The 22,300-nt window shown below is 43.4% G+C and overlaps 1 protein-coding gene across 1 annotated transcript in view; it reads right to left on the bottom strand.

Annotated features, from left to right (window-relative positions):
- Positions 1-22,300, bottom strand: part of ADAMTS19 (ADAM metallopeptidase with thrombospondin type 1 motif 19) — a 444,363-nt gene that overhangs the window by 213,941 nt on the left and 208,122 nt on the right. Inside the window, exon 9 of the mRNA XM_073557745.1 lies at positions 6,396-6,536. Coding sequence (XP_073413846.1) covers positions 6,396-6,536 — 141 coding nt within the window. The remainder of the gene's footprint in view (positions 1-6,395; positions 6,537-22,300) is intronic.

The raw sequence follows: 22,300 nt of genomic DNA, 5'->3' as shown, positions 1-22,300 counted from the left end.
CCTACTCTTCAGTTACATTGGACATTTCCATATTGTGCTGTGCATTTGTTACTGTTGCAGGAAGTGCTCTGTTAATTTTACTTTACTTGCATCATTCTATATTGTGCTATATTTTCGTTACTATTACAGGAAAAGCTCTGTTAGTTTTGTTTCACTTGCATTATTCTTTATTGTGCTGTGTTTTTGTTACTACTGCAGGAAGTGCTCTGTTAGGTTTGTTTCTCTTGTTAATATACTTATTTGCATCAACTTTCTCAGTTTCATATTATCCCATGCAATCAGATTCTGTAGTACCCATATAAATGTTACACTCAACCCCTACACTACCTCACATCGAAACGTTACTAACCTTATTAATAATAGTTGCACTCTTTCATCTCCTTCTTTTAATTGTGCCCTCTGGAATCCACGATCTGCTTGTAACAAACTTCCTTTCCTGCACAACTACTTTCTGAACAACTTTCTTAATCTGTAGGCCCTCACTGGATTCAGGATTCTGATACTGTCTCCCGTGCTGCCATTTCCCATGGTGGCGTACAATTTTCCCATTCCCCGAGACCCACAAATAGACTTGGTGATGGAGTCGGCATACGCCTGTCCCCACAATGTACTTTCCAGGTCATCCACCAGTTCCATCACTCTCATTCCCTTCTTTTGAGGTCCACACCTTTCTGTCCCCTCTCCCTTAGAGTAATAGTCATATACCGGCCCCCAGGCTCACACACCCACTACCTTGACCATTTCTCTGCCTGGCTGCCACACTTCATGTCCTCAGCACTCCCAACCCTTTTCCTGGGAGACTTCAACATCCCCATTAACAGCCCCACTCACACATTTGCATCCCGGCTTCTATCAATAATCACTTCTCTCAGCCCCTCACAGCTCTCACTCTGAAACACACAAAGACGGTAACACCCTTGATCTGATCTTTATCCGACTCTGTTCAATCTCCTACCTTGATAACTCACTGCTTCCCCTCTCTGACCACAACATTCTCTCCTTCATGCTCACAAATCCTCTCCCACCCCAGTAAACTCTTACCTACCACACACTCAGAAATCTACAAACCCTCATACATTTTCAGAGTCCCTACACTTATCACTCATGTCCTGATCTGGCTGTACACCACTACAATGACGCTCTCAGAAGTATCCTTGACCAAGTAGCTTCCCTCACCCTCAGAACCTCCAAGCACAGAGTACAACAGACCTGGTTCACATTGCAAACTCGATTTCTCCAGCGATGCTCTAGGAGTGCTGAATGTTTATGGAGGAAAACGCGCACACCAGAAGACTTCATCCACTTCAAATTTATGTTAAGAACCTATAACTCTGCCCTTCACCTTGCCAAACAGTCCTACTTCACCACCCTGATCTCCTCACTATCCAACAACCCCAAGAAACTTTTTGACACCTTTCACTCCCTCCTCAGGCTGAAAGCATAAGCCCCTATCACAGATATTTGTTCTGATGACCTGGTCTCCATCTTTATAGAGGAAATAGATAATATCCATCAGGAAATCCGCTCCCAGCCACCAGGTGCCATGACTCCCATCCCTCCCTGAATTTCCTTTGGCTCATTCTCCACATTTGATCCCATCACAGAAGAAGAAGTCTCAAGGCTCCTCTCTTCTTCTCATCTGTCTACATGCACTACTGACCCCATTCCCTCACATCTCCTCCTGTCTCTCTTTCCAGTCGTCACAACTCACCTAATTACAATCTTTAATCTCTCTCTCCTCAGGCATTTCCCCTCCTCCTTCAAACACTCTATCATTACTCCATTATTTAAGAAACCCACTCGACGCACCCTGCACAAACATCTACAGACCAGTCTCCTATCTTCCCTTCATCTCTAAACTCTTGGAGTGCCTGGTCTACTCCCACCTTACCTGTTACCTATCCACTCATTCCCTCCTAGACCCTTTACAGTCCGGCTTCCGCACCCTACATTCCACAGAAACTGCACTCATCAAAGTGAACAATGACCTTCTGACAGCAAAATGTAACTGTGACCACTCTGCTCATTCTTCTCGACCTTTCTGCAGCTTTCAACACTGTTGACCAACTTCTCCTACTCTCTAGGCTCCAGTCACTAGGCATTAAGGACACTGCTCTCCTGGTTTTCTTCCTATCTTTCTGACTGCTCCTTCAGTATTTTGTTTGCTGGCTCCACTTCATCTTCTCTTCCGCTCACTGTTGGGGTACCTCAGGGCTCAGTCCTTGGCCCCTTCTCTTCTCTCTCTACACGGCCCCAATTGGACAGACGATCAGCAGATTTGGACTTCAGTATCATCTTTATGCTTGATGACACACAACTATACACATCATCCCCTGACCTGGGTGTTATGTTTGACACCAATCTCTCCTTCACCTCCCATATACAATATCTTGCCCTCTCTTGCCACATAAACTTAAAGAACATCTCTAGAATCTGCCCTTTTCTCACATGGAGACAACAAAAACCCTCACTGTCACTCTGATCCACTCCCGCCTGGACTACTGTAACGCTCTATTAATTGGCCTCCCCCTCACTCAAATTTTCCCTCTCCAGTCCATTCTTAATGCAGCAGCTAGGGTCATCCATCTGGCTAATCGGAACTTGGACGCATCCGCTTTTCGCCAGCTGTTACACTGGCTGCGCATTCATTATTGGATCCAATTCAAAGTACTTGTTCTCACCCACAAAGCTCTCCACAGTGTGGCACCCCCTTACATCTCCTCCCTCATTTCTGTCTGCGTTCTGCATATGACTTTTGACTAACCTCTGCACTAATTTGTACCGCCCACTCTCAACTCCAAGACTTCTCCTGCATTCTACCAATCCTCTGGAATGCTCTACCCTAAGAAATTAGGACCAGCCACAACTTGCACAGTTTTAGGCACTTCCTCAAAACAGATTTGTTCAGAGCAGCCTATCACGTTCCCTAATCAAAGTCATTTTATGTATAAGTGTGTGTGTAGCCCATTCTCTATCTCTATCCCTTACTCCCTCAAGATGGCTTGACCATCATTGTAAATACACACCTGTACTTTGTATATCCCCACCTCATTGTAGATTGTAAGCTCTCATGAGCAAGGTCATTTTATTTTGCTTTAATAATTGTATTATTGTTAACATTGTTACTTGCGACTGTTGTGTTTGAAACTCTTAAACTGTAAAGCGCTGCGGAATATGTTGGCGCTATATAAATAAAGATTAATATTATTAGCCCAGATACTAATAGCAACCCCTCTGGCTTGAGTTTATCCCAAGTTCTATGTTTTTCTTTGTCTTCCAGCTTCTTAAGGATTGACAGGTTCTCAATAGGATTAAGATCTGGGGAGTTTCCTGGCCATAGACCCAAAAAGTTCAATATTTTGAGCACCCAGTCACTTAGTTATCACTATTGCCTTGTAATATGGTGCTCCATTATGCTAGAAAAAGCATGGTTCGTCACTAAATTCCTCCTAGACCATTGAGAGAGGTCACTCTTGGACAATGTTTAGATACCATTCTTTAGTCATGGCAGTGTTCTTAGGCAAAATTGTGAGTGATCCCACTTGGATAAAATATAACACATCACATGAATATTCTCAGAAATCTTTGCTGTTAGCATGACGTAAGATTCATGACAGCGCTCACCTTTTCTTTACTGTACAATCATTTTTCTAGATGTCACAAACAGACTGAAGGAGGATCCAGCTGAGAAAATAGATTCACCCCAGTCTTCTGCAGAATATTTCTATAGTTCATCCAGAATATCGGTCTGTTTTTGAAATTTTTCTTGGAGATAAATGGCATTTTCTGCTGCCCTTCTTGACACTAGACAAGCAAGTTCCAAAACATTTTGCCTCACTGTGCATGCTTTTTCATTGACACCTGCCTGCTGCCAATCCTAAGCAACTAAGCAAGCTATGCACTAGTGTTGAATCGATAGCACAGCTGAATTCTCCTTAGTAAATAATCCTGGCACTTGATAGACATTCTTGGGGATCCTGAAGCATTCTTCACAGCAGTAGAACCTCTATCTTTGAAGTTCTGGATCATGGGCAATCTTATTAGCAGCAATGCCCTTACTTATAAAGCCTTTTTGATGCAAAACGATGATGACTAATCATTTCCTTGGCAGTAACCATGGTTAACAGAAGACAATAATTTTGATCACCAGCCCCTTTTAAAGCAACCAGTCTGCTCTTATAGTTCAATCAGCGTGATAAAATTACATCAGCTACCTTGTTATCATTAACACTTTCTTCTGATCCAACGCGAAGATCACTGATATTTTTTGGCAGGGCTGAAATTCAGTGAAATTTTTTCATGATTAAGTAAATTTTCATGGCAAGAAATGGCATTGCAGTTGTATGAAATCTATCTTATCACTCTTCATAACAAGCTAGAGTTAATGCACATCGCCACTATAAAAACTGAAGCAGCAAATTTAGTGAAAAACAAAATTTGTGTTAGTCTTACATTTTTTTCATGACTTTAGATTGTAGTCACAAGATCAGCACTGGAGACTGAGAAACAGAAGACTGTGCTGTTAATTAATTCATATTGACTATGACGCAAAGTGTGAGAAGTTGGCCTTGTTCTAATGTTCTAAGAGTATTGGACCAATGAACGTAGAGCGAAATCCACGGCTCTAAGAGATGCAGATTTTTTACAGCACGGAGCACCAGTTACGTCAGTCTTATTGTGTGTTTTATTATAGATTTGCTTGCTGTGTTTTATTAAAGATTGCTTGCTCATCAGTTCAACCTCAGGAATCAATGTTTCCATTCAGTTACAATAAACAAAGGAAGATATGCAGGATGGATCTTATGCATAAATGAGACAAGACCCAAGATTAGTATAGTAGATAGTAGACCCAATGGAGCCACCACCACAGGGGGTGTCACATAGAGTCCCAGGTGAAGGGCTTCTGGAACATTCTTCATTCTTTTAGCTAAAAGTAAATGTTTAATTGGTAGAGTGTAAACACTTCTGCCTAACATGGAGTCTGATCCCATAGAGAGAAAACAAGATGTCACATGTCTAGTTAGAGAGTTGCTGGAGTGATTTCGAGGGGCGGGGATCTAGGCTGAAGCCCAGGTGCCCATGGATGGCCTATGTAGTTGAGAGATCAGTTGCTGGCTGCTATGGTTGAGGGATCTGTTGTCTGGATTTAAGGAAATTTCTTAACGACTGTTGCTGCTGGATACATGGGCTTTCGTTGTGCTATCTGTCATCTGGAGGAGCATGGACTGTGACTACAGACTTTGCTGGCGATAGATAGGAAATCTCTGGGCCAACCAAAAGTTGGGAGACAGTAGGTACAGTAGGACTACCAGTCCTGGGGAGAGGACCTTGTGGACTAGGAGAAATGTATTTTGGCCATCTACTTCGGAGTTGTTGTAAAACCATGGATATAAGGGATAAGAATTGTTGTATCAATAACCTGCCTAGATGATTATTACAACCCACAACCTCAGATCTTCATACAAAGTTTTTGGACTTTTTTGCATATTTTTTGCATATTATTTTAACAAGTCATTAGGATGTTGACTTTTTGCCATAGAATTTGTAACATATAAGTGAGCATATGTCTTTCAATTATGGTATATATAATTTAGAAATTTTATTAGAGCAAGATTTAGAGGTGGAATGCCCATATTCTAGAACTGTAGATGGCCATTACAAATATTAACAGGAACTGTATAGCAACTAAATGAAGACCTTGTATACCTCAGTTTTTAGATATCCTTTGTTCACTCAATGAAGGTATTATTTGAGCACTGTAGGTATTAGTGTTATTTAGGTAAATGTATTGGCCAAAATATGACATTGTTATTAAGGCCCTGTACCATATAGTGCCTATAATTAGTTACATTATCGCATACTGCAGTTTTCTATATACTGATGGTACCACACAGGGAGTCATGCAAAATAAGGCCAGTACTAGGTATTTTATCCTTTGGTGTCATCTACCTTTCAATTTATCTAGTGTGAATGGCTTCCAAATAAACAAACTTTAAAGTATTAAAATAGTTGTCAAGGAAGTCTGACGTTTTCCTTGAAAATGCATAAATCACACCAAAAAATTATATATTTTCAAGTCAGTAATGTTATTAGCATAACTGAAGATTGAAATTAAATAAATAATTATATAACTAATTTGTGCTATGTCTAAAGAATCATTAATTTGTTATCTATATATAATGCATGTTGGATATGTCGGGTAAAAGTCAAACAATTTATAATGTTACATTTCATGTGTTATGGGAGATCACTAAGTTGACAGAATTAATTATGTATTTCTACTATGTAGACAGTAACACTGCTCATTACTTGTTACTATACAATAACATTACTTTGTGAATAGACAGCTTTTTGACGACAGGATATAACACATTGTTTCATAATAAGCTAATTACCTAAGGAATTTTTCAAGGTCTTCTCGGCTACATCTGGACCATGAAACATCGCCAAGATTTTGCCCCTTGATCCATTCTCCTGACATAATATGAAGACCATCTGCACAGGATGGGTGGTCATTGTCATGGTTTATACCCATGCTGATTTCATAACATGTAAGAAAAAGCAAAGTCAAAAATTTAAAATAAATATCTCATAATAAAACCAGAACTTTTTCCTATATGGTTATTAGACATGAAAAGAAAAGCTATTTAGTCTGTAGAGTGTTTTCTACAAGGTAAACCATGGAAAAGTGTATTAGCGACAGTTAGCTATTATAAACATATTGATCTCATAACACTATGTTGGCAGTAAAAACATTAAAAAGTTACTTTTCAGAATAAGCCATCATTTGTGTGCACAGTACTTTTTGCCACCACATGACTTATATTCTGAATTTTCACGACTTGTTCACTTCTACAGGCTATTAGCACTCCAGTAGGTGTAGGATCCGAGGCTTCTTGTTATCCAAAAAAGGTTTTTATTATTTCTCAAGAAAAAGCACATGCAAAGTGTTTCGACAGTATAAAATATCTTCCTCAGGTATTTTATGATGTGTTCCAAAATGGTGGATAGCTTTATAAGAAGTAGTATTATGCTAAATAGGGTGTGGCCACAAAAATTAGTTCCTAACACACTCACTATATAGCTGCTATACAAGTTAGAGGTCTACAAGAGGACACAAATGCATTACATAAATATATAAAAAACCTAATAAAATTAGATTATAACAGATAATATATAAAATATGTTAATGAATATCATAAAATTACAATTTAATTATATAGCGAATTGAAATGGTTATATGTGACTAAAGTACATTTAAAACACATAGATTATAAAAACAGTGCTAACTAGAGTTATGGAAAACACTTTTTTTTTTTTTAATATTCTATATATTCCCTCAATTAATCCGTCTGGATGTAAAGTCCCCATTTTAAAAATCCAATAGGATTCTTTGTGATTCAATTTATCAGTGCGGCTAGAGCAGTTCTCCAGAATTTGCTCAACTGGTGTAAAGGCCTCGTTACATTTAGCAATGCACCAGCGATCCCGACCACGATATGACCCGGTCAGGATCGCTGGTGCATCGCCAAATGGTTGCTAGTGAGCTGCCAAACAGGCAGATCTCACCAGCGATGCAACAGCGATCGGCGGTTGTTACTTACCGTCAGATGCAGCGATGATGTCTTCTTCCGCCCGCGTCCATGGCTTGCTCAACGGCGCCAGCAGGAAGCCGACGACGAGAAATAGACCAGGCCGATCTTGCGCGATCAGGGATAACCAGCAGGGGAGCCGGTCGGAGGTGAGTATCACATGTAGCGATATCGCTAGTGATATCGCTGCTGCGTCACAAAATCGATATCGCTATGTGTAAAGGGCCCTTAACTTTTATGTTAACTTGTTTGTTGTGCTTCAAACATAAAGGCCTCGTCACACACAGCGATCTCGCTAGCGAGATTGCTGATTTTGTGACGCCACAGCGATCTCGCCAGCGAGATCGCTGTGTGTGACGGGGATCAGCGACCGGCCCCCCTGCTGGTTATCACTGATCGTCCTCGATCGGCCTGGGCCATTTTTTCATCGCTGGTCTCCCGCTGGCCAGCGCGCATCGCTGCGTGTGGCAGCGAGAGACCAGCAATCAGCAACGCTGGACGCTGGTTTCTAATGTAAACATCTGGTATCCTGGAGCCGCGCAGCTCTTAGAAACCCGATGTTTACCTTGGAAACCAGCGTGTACGCCTGTTTCCAAGGTAAACAGTGGGTATCCAAGAGCCGCGGCTCCTGGATACCCGATGTTTACATTAGAAACCAGCTTGCTCGCTGGTCCTGATCGCTGGAGGGGCTGTCTAACGATGTCCCAGCGATCCCATCCATGTCGGATCGTTGGTGGGATCGCTGGGTGTGTAACGGGGCCTTAAGTGTCGAGATAAACTGTGTTTCATGAAGCCATTTTTTGCATTGTGCCTGTGGCCATTCATATGTGTTCTCAGGGACTGTGTAGTACGTCCCACATTTTGAACGCGAAAGGCACATGTAATAACATATACCACAAATTGGCTGTAGCAGGATTCTGTGTAATTGGGAAAAATTCTCCCATGCTGTTACAGTGAATCTCAGTCACATTGTGATCTATGATTTTACAGCAAGAGCACTTTTTTGAATTACATCGCAAAGCACCATTTTTTTTGTTGCTATTTTTATTAATTTTAATTAGCAAAAACCTTGCCCTCATATCTTATGGACTCTAACCAGCTTCGATATGAAATTAGAATGGCTTCATGAAACACAGTTTGTCTCGACTAGAGTTAAGCGAAACGGGTCGGTCAATTTCAAAAGTCACCGACTTTCGCAAAAGTCGGGTTTCATGAAACGAAACCCGACCATAGCGTGAGGTCGGCCACGAGGTCGGCGACCATGGCGCCAAAGTCACGTTTCAAATGATGCTTCAGCGCCCTTTTTCAGCCAATGATGGAGGACGCACACTGTGGGCAATGCGATGACATAGGCAGCGGTCACCACCATCTTTGAGAAGGGCATGCAAGTGATTGGCTTGCTTTGTGTGGCGTCACAGGGGCTATAAAAGGGAGTGCACGTCAACCACCATCTTACTTCTGCTGATCTCAAAATAGGGAGAGCTGCTGCTGCTGATTCTGTAGGGAGAGCGTTAGGCAGGGAAGAAGATACAAAAAACTGCTTCTGCTGCTAGCGATTTTGCCTGTACAACACACCAGTTAGTGTGCAGTGCAAGTGGAGGCTATATTTTGTTGCATCAGCTCTGTTGGTTATTAGGCTGCCTTATAAGGCTCCCTGATAGCTGCATTGCTGTTTTCACACTGCTGTTCAATCTGCTTTTTTAAAAGCAAAAATACTTTTCATCCACTTTTTTGCCCAGTTACCAAGCGTTCATTTTTCCACACTTTTGTGTGCAGCAGTCCTGCTTATTAGGCCACCTGCTGCCATACTTGGGACTGAGATCATCATTGTCAGCTTGCTAAAATCTCTAGGGAGATTCAAATTCTCCCCAGTCCTATATAGACATTTTATACACCATCCAATTTTAGCCTGTTATATTGAGGTGTAAACTACACTGGGCCTGAGATAATAGTTCAATGTCCTCAAGTCTGTAGGGAGATTCAAATTCTCCCCAGTCCTATGTAGACATTTTATACACTATCAAATTTCAGCCTGTTATATTGAGGTGTAATCTACACTGGACCTGAGATATTAGTTCAGTGTCCTCAAGTCTGTAGGGAGATTCAAATTCTCCCCAGTCCTATATAGACATTTTATACACCATCCATTTCCAGCCTGTTATATTGAGGTGTAATCTACACTGGGCCTGAGATATTAGTTCAGTGCCCTCAAGTCTGTAGGGAGATTCAAATTCTCCCCAGTCCTATATAGACATTTTATACACCACCCAATTTCAGCCTGTTATATTGAAGTGTAATCTACACTGGGCCTGAGATATTAGTTCAGTGTCCTCAAGTCTATAGGGAGATTCAAATTCTCCCCTATACTATATACACCTTGTACCTTGTTTTACAGTACCATATTGCTGGTGGTATTTTTGGTAAATTTTCCCAAAAATGAGGAAGTGTGTTGGAAGAGGCCGTGAAAGTGGGCGTGGGTTGCCAGCTGGTAATGATGGTGTTGGTGGTGGTGGATCTGCTGGTAGTGGCAAAAGCACAAGAGCACCTAATGCAGGAGGTGTTGAGCCTGCGTCATCATCTAGCTCCACAAGGCCTCGAAGGCTCCCTTTTCTGGGAGTAGGTAAACCGCATTTAAAGCCGGAGCTTCAGGAACAAGTTTTGGCTTACATTGCTGACACAGCCTCCAGCTCTATCGCCTCCTCTTCTGAACTTTCGAAAAATAAAAGCACTAAGTTGTCATTGGAGGCTCATGGTCAGGAAACACACCTTTCCTTGTGTCCTTCACCCCTACCAAAAGTAAAGGATGAGGCAGGCCACACTACAGATTACTCCATGGAGCTCTTTTCACATACCATGCCTGGGTTATCAAGTCAAATCGTGAATTACCCAGTCCAAGAAGAATCTGACATGGAGTGCACTGATGCACAGCCACTGCTAGATTTATCTGCTGGTACATTCACTCAGAGCACTACATTGTCCTCGCAGTGTACTGAGCCAGAATCTGACCCTGATGAAACTCGAGTGCCACTTCCCGCATACTATACCACCATACACGGTGACACAGAGGAAGGTGCACATGACATTGAAGAGGATGTGATGGATGACCCAGTGGTTGACCCAGATTGGCATCCATTGGGGGACGAGGGTGCCACTGCCAATAGCTTAGAAGAGGAGGCGGAGCATCCGCAGCAGGTATCGACATCACAACAGCTGTTATCTGGCAGGCCCGGAGCAGTCCAAAAATGGGTTACAAAAACCAAAAGAGTTGCAGGACAGCTAGGCCAGACGGTCAAATTAGCACAGCGTGCAAGGCCTCATAATGTCTTCCATAGTAGGAAGAGTGCAGTGTGGCACTTTTTTGAACAAAATCCTAATGATCAGGCAAAGGTTATCTGTAAGAAGTGCGCAAAGACCTTTAGCCGAGGGAAAAATCTGAGAAATTTGAATACCAGTTGCATGCTTAGACATTTAGCCACCATGCACTTGCAAGCATGGACGGACTACCAAACCTCACGTACCACATGTGCAACTGCTCCCAATGAAGGTAGTCAGCAACACTACATTGTTTTCCCCACTGTAAGCCCACCGGTTAGCACACCACCAGCAGCAAATGTTGAGGTGTCGTTGCAAGGCCAAAGCAGTCAGGGAATCACAATGTTATTGCTATGAAAGACTGAATCTAGGCCATCAGAAAGAACACCGACTTCATCACCATCATCAACCCTCTCTCAGTCCGCCATGTCCACCGCTAGTTCCACCATATGCAGCTCTCAAGTCCAGCTCACCCTACCAGAGACTATGAGAAAGGACAAGAAAGTACTCATCCTCTCATCCACGTACACTGGGTTTGAATGCCCACATTGCCAAGCTAATCTCGTTAGAGATGATGCCCTACCAGTTGGTTGAAAGCGCAGCTTTCCGCGAACTCATGGCCTACGCAGGACCACGCTATGACCTACCCAGTCGGCACTTCTTTTCTCGCAAAGCCATCCCAGCTCTCCACCTTCATGTGAAAGACCGCATTGTCCATGCACTCAAGCAATCAGTGAGTGGAAAGGTGCCCCTCACAACAGATGCGTGGTCCAGTAGGCATGGCCAGGGCCATTACATGTCCATCACTGCTCAGTGGGTTAATGTGGTGGATGCAGGGTCCACAGGGGACAGCGGCGGTCTGACAGTGCTGCCTAGCCCACGGTATAGGAAACAGTTGGCTGTAGGCGTTCGACCTGCCTCCTCCTCCTCCTCCAAAAGCGAAAGCTCGTCCACAGAGCACAGTCGCACGAGCACTCCATCCGCATCTGCCAGTGTTGCACACTCGGTGTCCCACTATCGAACAGCTAGTGGTAAGCGTCAGCAGGCTGTGTTGAAGATAATGTGTTTGGGCGACAACAGACACACCACGGAGGTACTGGCCGACTACTTGCAACGGCAAACTGAATCATGGCTGGGCAGTCTACATCTTGACAAACAACGTAGTTTGTGATAACGGCCGGAATTTTGTGGCAGCCATAGCCCTTTCAAAACTCCGACACATACCTTGCCTGGCTCACACATTGAACCTGGTGGTGCAGTGCTTCCTCAATAATTATCCGGAGTTAACAGGCCTGCTCCAGAAGGTCTGAAGACTGTGCTTGCACATCCGCCGGTCGCCGGTACACTCCAGTCGTATGCAGAAGCTGCAGCGATTGCTCCAAATTCCCAAGCACCGCCTAATTATTGACATTGCAACAAGGTGGAACTCCACCCTGCACATGGTTGAGAGGCTGTGCGAACAGAGGCAGGCTGTAATGCATTTGTGGGAGGATACATGGCCAGGCACTTTGAGGGAAGACATGGAGTTGTCGGGTGTGCAGTGGTCGAAGCTGAAAGACCTCTGCAAAGTCCTTCAGTGTTTTGAGGAATGCACACGACTTGTAAGCGCAGACGACGCCATCGTAAGCATGAGCATCCCATTTATGCATCTGCTCATGCAAACTTTGACGCACATTAAGGAGCAGGCGTCTGCAGCAGAGGAGGAGGGAAGCCTTGATGACAGTCAGCCATTGTCTGCTCCAGGATCTCTCCTGGACGAGGTGGAGGAAGAAGAGGAAGAGGAGGAGAAGGAAGATGATGGGGATGATTATTTAGGGGAGGAGGATGCTTCTCGTGCGACAAGAGAAAATGTTGGCGTGGCAAGGTCTGGTACAGGGTTTGTGCGTGACTGGAGGGATGTGGATTTGCCAGAAAGTGCTCCTCCACCCAGCACTCGCAGTGCATCATTGACACCTGGAACACTGGCCCACATGTCAGATTACGCCTTGCAGATCCTAAAAAGGGACCCCCGCATTGCCAAAATGATGAACGATGATGACTACTGGTTGGCCAGCATCCTGGATCCGCGCTATAAAGGCAAATTCCAAAACATCATGCCACAGGAGAACCATGACCTAATATTGACTAACAAACAAGCAACTCTGGTAAACCGTTTGAGGCATTCCCAGCACACAGCAGCAGTGATGGTTCTCCAACGAGCCTTGGTGAGAAACATGGAAGAGGTGTTTGTGGTGCACACATCAGAAGTGGCGTTGGAGACAGGGGTTTCATGACCATGTTGTGGACTGATTTTTCAAGTCCCGCTCACACAACTGGTAATGCTGCATCGATTGAAAGTGACAGGAGACAGCAGTTGTCAACTATGGTTACAAACTACTTCTCCTCCCATATCGATGTTCTCCCTCACAGGTCTTTCCCCTTTGACTATTGGGCCTCTAAACTGGATGCCTGGCCTGAATTGGCACAATATGCCTTACAGGAGCTCGCTTGCCCTGCTGCTAGTGTGCTATCGGAAAGAGTCTTCAGTACTGCTGGCTCAATCCTGACAGAAAAAAGGACCCGTCTGTCGACCCAAAATGTTGATGATCTAACCTTCATTAAAATGAACAATGCATGGGTTTCAAAGGATTTTGTCCCACCTTCCCCTGATGACACATAGGTTGCCAGAAAAATGGCTCGCTTTTGTCCTCCTCTTCCTCGGACTTCTCCGATTCCTCCATTTGCAGCTGCTGAATGTCCAACATCAACATATGCCATTTTTTTAAACCTCCCTAACTGGGCTTCCTCCCCCCCTCATGGCCGGGGTCACCACCTAGCGCATGCAACCGTGTGAGTGCCATTGCCCTGGACAGGTGGGTGGGCCGACTCTTGGGCGCCGGCACTGGCACAGGGTCCCTCATAGTGCAATCAAGTGTCTCTGACGGTGGGGGTGCACACCCGCCGTCAGACACACTGCCGTACTATGAGGGGCCCAGTGCCAGTACTGATGCCCACGAGTGGGCCCCCCTTGCTTGGGCAGGGCCTCAGCATTTGCAATATTTACCTCTCCCTGCTCCTCCGCTGTGTAGTCTGGGCTGTCAAATCCTTCCCTGGGACTGCCACTACAAATTTGGTGAACTGATAGATGATGGTTAAGACGTAGCTATGCCCTGTCCTGCTGGCCAGGCTCTAGCTTCAGATGATCAATGGCTTCCATTTCTTATGGGCGTCAACTCACAATGAGATGCAGTGGTGGTTTATCATCTGCTTTCACAGTTTTCCTGCTCACAGACGTGTGACATTCCTGCCCACATTTTTAAATGTGCCCTCTCATGCCAATCCAATAGAATCGCCTACAGCCTGTGGCTTTTGTCTTTTGCTCTCCAAAGTTACCTGACAGATCATGATAGGCAGTGAGGACCATGTCTACATCTCTCCCTGTGATCAAAATTTGATGGAGATGAGTAACGGTGATGGGATCAACGGTACTGCGATACAGCAACCCTTTCTTCACAAAGAACAGTTTTCGCTGTCTCCACACACAAAGTAATTGAGGGTCAGCATCGCCTCTGAGAAATCTCCAGGGAGTTTTTCCCATGATTAGTAATTCCTAAATTTCTGCAATCACTCGACTTTAAGTCTGTACTTCTATCCATCTCGTTTCCTCTTGCGGAGAGTCTGGACTGTCTTACTGAGACAGAAATATATATGAAGATTTAAAAATAGCCCAACTGTGTATACTGGTGTACGCTTCAAAAACATTTCCTTTTTTCTACTTTTTAGATTGTTGTCTAATCCATACTGAGGCTATGAGTGTCTTTGTCGTGCTCTGGAAATAAACACGGAGATTTTAAATGTTTAAACTATGCTATATATACCTGTTATCCGGTGATACTGTATCCTTTCTCAACTTTCTGCAATATTGTCGAATCCATACTGTGCCTGAGACCATCCGAGTCTGCCTCCTGATTACAAATGAGTGGTGTTTGAGTGGAACTGTTGGCCAAGGAGCTACACCGTGTGTGTTTCTAATAATTTTTTACTGCATATTGTCCTGAAAATCCTTTTGGGCCTAGTAACTGTGTCTGCTACTCAGAAGAGGAGCCCACCCGTGAACCGAGCTATGCTGCCTGCTTATGAAAGAACCAGATTTTGACTGCATTTACACCACGTAATACTTTGCTGAGTAGCATACACAGTTACTAGGCCCAAAGTATTAAGTGGTGTAAATGCAGTCAAAAACTGGTTCTTTCATAAGCAGGCAGCATAGCTGTTTATGTAAGAACTGTGTGCTACTCAGCAGAGGAGCCCAGCTGTTAAGCAAGCTACAGCACCTGTGATTTGGACACTTAATTTTTTCACATTCTTTCTGGAATGACGTTTAGGCCTAATTCCGGAATTACGGTTGACCTGCACTTACTGGGAAATGCTTGTTCGCAGGGAAGAATTGTAATCCCAGATCCCCATCACTAACGGGGTTCAGCGTGTTATCCGCACCTGTAAGCGATACACGCTGGACCTTTCATTGTAGCACGCGTGCAGCCCCGGACGTGTAAGGGCATGACAGACCTGTTATTGGCCGATCTCGCATGCCAGAGCCTCGCGTGTCCCTCTAGTAAGCTGGACGCGGACCATGGGGGCATGCCTGAGTCTCGTTCGTTAATTAAGCTTGCAATCTGTGCAGGTTTTTTGTGGATGGCATGGTTGAGGTTGCCCGTGTTGATTCCAATTAAGCCGCAGGCTCCACTCCTGTTGGTGCCCTTCTGGACATTCCTTTAAGGTTCAGCTTTGCAACCATACTGCCCCTGGAAACCAAACACTTTTCCTGACAGTGACATTCTGGTCAAAGAGCGCGATGACATCACGTCTGTACATCCTCTGCCTAAACAGTCCAAGTGTAGAGAGATGGAAGATGGGGATGACGAGGAGTCTAGAGTACAGGGATTCCCTAGCGAGGAGACTTATTTAATTGTTTTAAAGGTTGGGAGCAATTTTTGGGGAGCACGATACTCTGGAGAATGATATCTGGGGCCCACCATACACTGGAGCATTCTAAAGGTGGACATCAGTCACTGGAGCAGCATTTACAGGGCCCATTATAAACTGGAGCATTAGAAAGAGGGGCCCATTATATATGGAGCATTATTTGGGCCAATAAGACACTGGAGCTTCATTCATGGTGAACAACATATACTGTAGCATTATGCGGAGCTCATCATATACTGTATGGAACATTATATGGGACCAATGATTCTGTATGGAGAAATATATGGGCCTCATTACTCTGTATGGCGCACTATGCGGTGGCCATAATACTGTATGGAGGAATATACTGTCTGTTTTTGGAGCTATTGGAGAATTTAAAATGGATATCAGTCATGTGATGTAAGAATTGAAGTATTTTTCATTGTACTGTACCGCTATTTCTCTGCTGTATCAAAGGATCATGAATTGTGTCATGTGTTAAAGGAGCCCAGTGACACTCTTTGGCCCTGGGCCCACGAAAATCTGGAGCCAGCACTACCCCCCCCACAACTTTAGCCAAATAACCCCCAGTTTTCAATGCCTAACTACTTTTATAAAGTAAATTAAGGTTCACAAGCTTAAGGAATAAGAATTGATGTTTTTGGAATTAAAATGGGCACTGTAGGTGTGTTTCCTGTCCTCCACTCACTGCTGACTTTTCTTCCCCATTGACTTACATTGGGTTTCATGTTTCAGTCGGACTTCAACTTTTCACAATAATCAGCCGATTTCATTCGACCCGACATTGGCGAAAGTCGGGTTTCGTGAAACCTGACTCGACCCGAAAAAAGGAAAAGTCGCTCATCTCTAGTCTCGACACTTATGTTTGAAGCACAACAAACAAGTTAACAAAAAAGTTACACCAGTTGAGCAAATTCTGGAGAACTGCTCTAGCCGCACTGATAAATTGAATCACAAAGAATCCTATTGGACATTTAAAATGAGGACTTTACATCCGGACGGATGAAAGGAAGTCATTGAGGAAATATAAAATATTAAAAAAAAAGTGTTTTCCATAACTCTAACTAGCACTGTTTTTATAATCTATGTGTTTTAAATGTATTTTTGTCACATATAACCATTTAAATTCACTATATAATTATAATGTAATTTTATGATGTCCATTAACATATTTTATATATTATCTGTTATAATCTAATTTTATTATGTTTTTTATATATTTATGTAATGAATTTGCTTTTACTATCATTATGTCCTCTTGTAGGCTTCTAACTTGTATAGCAGCAAAACAGTGAGTGTGTTAGGAACTAATTTTAGTGGTCAACACCCTATTTAGCATAATACTACTTCTTATAAAGCTATCCACAATTTTGGAACAATTATCACAAGATACATGAGGAAGACATTTTCTACTGTCGAAACGCTTTGTATGTGCTTTTTCTTGAGAAATAATAAAAACCTTTTTTGGATAACAAGAAGCCTTGGATCGTACACCTACGGGAGCGCAAATAGCCTGGTATAAAGTTTATTGCAATACATTACTATGGTTACTTGGTCTGAGTGACGTACTAGCTACCAGGGATTTGCAGCATACCGACCACAGAAGAAATCCACCTTTGAACACCTAATGGTCCTAAGTTACCTATATGCAAGATGTCAAGATTTACAAAAGGTGAGTGACACCTACTGTATATTCACCTACAATCTAGTTATGCATTTACATTTAGATCAGTGCACTTTCTTCCTTTCCTTCTCTTTTACCAGAAATTATCTCTCTGTATCATACTTTTAGAAGCATCAGCATAGAGGACACTATACATTTTTACTGAACAATGTAGCAATGAATCAAGCACTAGCATGACATATACCAGTTACTAGAAAATAGCAGTGCCGTCTCAGTGCATTTCTTTTTTTGCCTTTGACTCTTTTCCATCCCTTTACTTCTCTCTCCAACTTTCACTCCTTCCCTTCAGCAGAACTCTGATAACACAGTAAACTGAAAGTCCACATTCTGTTTCAAGATTGATTAAAAGGGAATCTGTTCCCAGGTTTTTCCTACCTCATACCCTCTATTCTATTGTAAATCCTGGTAGTCTACTTATCTTAGAGCGGCAAAATCTAGGAAAAGAGACCCTGATTCCAATGATGTGTCACTTAGCTTACTGGGTGCAGCAGTTGTGACACAATCAGAGCTTTAAGATTTAGAATGAAGCAGATCTGAGAAAACTAACCCTGCCCACACCACAGCTTTATATGTACTTTGTATACTGACAATAAGCAGAAGTGGAGATGTGTTTCTATTATACTTTTCCTCTGATTGTAAGCTAAAACCAGGAGTGGAACAAACAGTTATGTAAAATACCAAATATTGAACGTGTGAATGTGACCAAAAAATTATTAAAGCAATCAAATAGACACCCATGGCTGTTCAGAGGAGCGACCCACGCCAATTAGAGATTTACAGCATATAAGGTAGACCCCCAGTAATGCCAGACATGTGTGCCCTGGTGGCACTGCTCAGAAATAATCACTGGAAAACCAAACATTTAAAACAGACCCTTATTTATCAAACTTATATATTAGGAGAAAAGCCTTTCCTCTAGAAATCAATCACACTACAGCTTTCATGTTTCCAGATTAGACTAATAAATTAAATAATTCATTGTTTTTAATTCATGAGCAAATAAGCTATTTTTCTGATAGGCAGTTTAGGTAAATGAGCATGAAACAAATAAGTAAAATACATAATTTAGTGCATAGCTAGTAACATTGAAATAGCCAAAATATTGACATTTAATAGCCCTTGGAAGTACCTGGAAGTTCCTGAAACACATATGGACTGTGTTCACTTTTAGGCAGTTTTTGAACAAGCCTCACTTTTACTCTCTGGTTCACTTGATCATCTTAGCAAAATTAATTACCGTTGGCAAGTACAATGGGTACAGAAAGTATTCAGACCCCCTTTACATTTTTTTACCCTTTGTTTCATTGCAGTGCATGTCACACCAAATGAGAATCATGAGGTCAAAGGAACTGGCCAAGAAGCTCAGAGACAGAATTGTGGCAAGGCACAGATCTGGCCAAGGTTTCAAAGGAATTTCTGCAGTACTCAAGGTTCCTAAGAGAACAGTGGTGTCATGGTCACTGTGTGTCTGGGCGCAGGTGTTACCGCAAGGCGAACCCATAACACACATGACCCTGGATACAGCGCCTCCAGTGGGGCGAATTTAAATAATAAAACGTGCAGATGGATACACCGCCTCCACCTGGCAAATTTAGGTATTACACGTTAATAAACATTCTGGAAACCCCGCCTCCAGTACGGCGAATTTAAATAATAAGGGGGACCTGGGAAACATTAACAGTGGTGGGCCCTGCGATAGGGAAAAGGGAATTGGAGACCTCCTGAGCTCCTCTGAGCCAGTGTCCCTGCACTCCTAACGTTCCCTATGCCGGTTCCGCACCGGGCGCCGCACGCGTACCTCAACACCCTAGCTCGCCCTGACCCTAAACCCTCACTAGGGAATAGGTCGGTGCGGAAACTAATCCCACCACTGCACTAATAACACACATGAGGGAAAGAGACAATACAGGGGGACACCACTTAGCTTTATGCTCTGTGCTTATGCTCCTGCAACAGAGCCCTCCACCTGCGTGCGTCTTCTCCACCACCCGGATCCATCACCATAATAGGATCCTTCACCATAGTGCTGCCTAGGAGCAGAGTCCACCACCAGTTGCTGCTGCTTAGTAACAGAGTCCCAAGGATGAGTTCAGCTTCTGCCACGAAGTCAAGCATGCTTGAGTCCAGCTCAGCAGCCAAGTCCCACATGGTGAGTGCCACTCTCCATAGTAGCCACTCCACCAGACCATGCAGACACTTCCCGCTGACACCATCACTGCGACCCCACCACGCCATGCCAGCCCTTCGTCCAGACACCATCGCTGACACACGTCCCCCCTGGCTAAGCTGCGCAGGACTCCTCCTCAGCTCCATCCTTCCACCAGGCTCTCACCAACTCAGAATAAATGAATCAGTATCACCCGCAGTCATTGCACACCCTGAGACTCCTTTATAGAGCCCCACACCTGATTCCTAATTACGTGCACATTAAACTGAAACCTAAGGTGCGATACCACTAACCACCACCGGGGACAGTCAAGTCACCTTGGCAACTTGCCAAAAGGAAAAAAAGTTCACACAGTGCTTTTAAAACTGTCAGATCACTTCAGATCATGACAAGTGGCCTCCATAATCCTTAAATGGAAGAAGTTTGGGACCACCAGTCTTCCTTGACCTGGCCATCCAGCCAAACTGAGCAATTGTGGGATAAGAACCTTGGTGAGAGAGTTAAAGAAGAACCCCAAGATCACTGTGACTGAGCTCCACAGATGCAGTAGGGAGATGGGAGAAAGTACCACAAAGTCAACTATCACTGCAGCCCTCCACCAGTCAGGCCTTTATGACAGAGTAACCCGATGGAAGCTCTTTTGTCCAATGAGACTAAGACAGAACTTTTTGGTGATAATTCTAAGTAGTATGTATGGAGAAAACCAGGCACTGCTCATGACCTGCCCAGTAAAATCCCAACAGTGAAACATGGTGGTGGTAGCATCATGTTATGGGGGTGTTTTTCAGCTGTAGGGACAGAACGACTGGTTTCAATTGAAGGAAACACGAATGTGGACAAGTATAGAGATATCCTGGATGAAAACCTCTTCCAGAGTGCTCTGGACCACATACTTGGCCGAAGATTCACCTTCCAACCAGACAATGACCCTAAGCACACAGCTAAAATAGCAAAGGAGTGGCTTCAGAACAACTCTGTACCCACTCTTGACTGACCCAGCCAGAGCCCTGACCTCAGCCCAATTGAACATCTCTGGAGAGACCTGAAAATGGCTGTCCACCAACGTTCACCATCCAACCTGACGGAACCGGAGAGGATCTGCAAGGAAGAATGGCAGAGGATCCCCCAATCCAGGTGTGAAAAACTTGTTGCATCATTCCCAAGAAGACTCATTGCTGTACTAGCTCAAAAGGGTGCTTCAACTCAATACTGAGCAAAGGGTATGAATACTTATGACCATGTGATATTTCAGTTTTTCTTTTTTAATAAATTTGCAAAAATTTCTACATTTCTGTTATTTTTCAGGCAAGATGGGGTGCAGAGTGTACATTAACGAGAAAAAAAAACTTTTAGATATTTACCAAATGGCTGCATTGAAACAAAGAGTGAAAAATTTAAAGGGGTCTGAATACTTTCCGTACCCAATGTATGTACACAGTATTTGCAGTTTGACATCACTAATATGTCAGCGGCGGGAAACAGCTTAGCTGTGCACTGCCAAGTTACTATAAACTCTATTGTGTGGACGTGCAGGCCGGCTATCAATGATATCAACTAACAATGATATAAAACCTTTCAGTAAGAAAATCGAAGATAGCAGATAGCTAGAAAGCAGAAAATAATATTAATTAGTAAGGGTACTGTACAGAGGCATTAGAGTATGTGCAGATGATCCGGGGCTGGCAGCTCATGTTCGCTGCCATCTGTTGAACGCAGGTGAATCCGCATGTGTTAACTGAACCGTGCAGATTCACAATGTCCAATACATTCTATAGATGTAATTTCTCTTGCGTAGACTCGCGTCTCAGCAAGACAAATTACATGCTGTGGTCTCGAAAGATGCGCCGAATGTCAGTCTCTGTGGGTGAGCTGCAGGTGTCTGTGGACACATAGTGGGCATGGGATTTCTTGAAATCCAATCCACTGTGCTGTAACATCTTGACGCTGTGGGTTGGGCACTACAGAAGTAAGTAGAGTCCAACCTGCAGAGCTTACTGATCATCTGCACATACCCTAAGGTGGATTCTAAAGATTGGATATACTTGTAAGTCTGGAAGCAGAGCAGGACTATGCTGGCAGAAATCCAGCTGAAAGAGACTGCCCACTCTGGTATTAAATAAAAAGAGCAGCATCAGACTGGTAATACGTGCTCTTTAATTTTGTTTATTTGGAAATTTGGGTCTTAAAAATAAATGCACAATTTTATTACTCTTTTTTTCCCTGTAAAAAGCCACAGGCAAATAAACTCATTGCAAGTTGAAAACTTGGTTGTCAAGTCAACAAAAATATTTTTATCTTATAAAACCTTTGTAGGAAAGCTGCTGCCAGAAAATGTTGTGATCATCTTGCGAAAAAGTTGATGCCAATTGTAATGGAGTTTAAAGATGAACTCTTCAGAGTGCGTCCAGCAGACGGCTGCCAAAAGGGCTTTCAGCTTTACAGCTAACAATGCTAGACACTACACTGAATTATTTATCACCTCATATCAACTAAACACATATGAATGAACCAGGTGTAATCAAAACACTTTTTTGGCTTTTGAAGTGAAAATAAACACTGGTGTAAAGCTATGCAGGCAGC

Source organism: Dendrobates tinctorius, unplaced genomic scaffold, assembly GCF_039654945.1.
Source record: "Dendrobates tinctorius isolate UK_male_01 unplaced genomic scaffold, ASM3965494v1 ptg000003l, whole genome shotgun sequence".
In the NCBI taxonomy this organism is placed as follows: Eukaryota; Metazoa; Chordata; class Amphibia; order Anura; family Dendrobatidae; genus Dendrobates; species Dendrobates tinctorius.
Note: the sequence above shows the minus strand (reverse complement) of the source record. Positions and strands in the feature narration are given on the sequence as shown.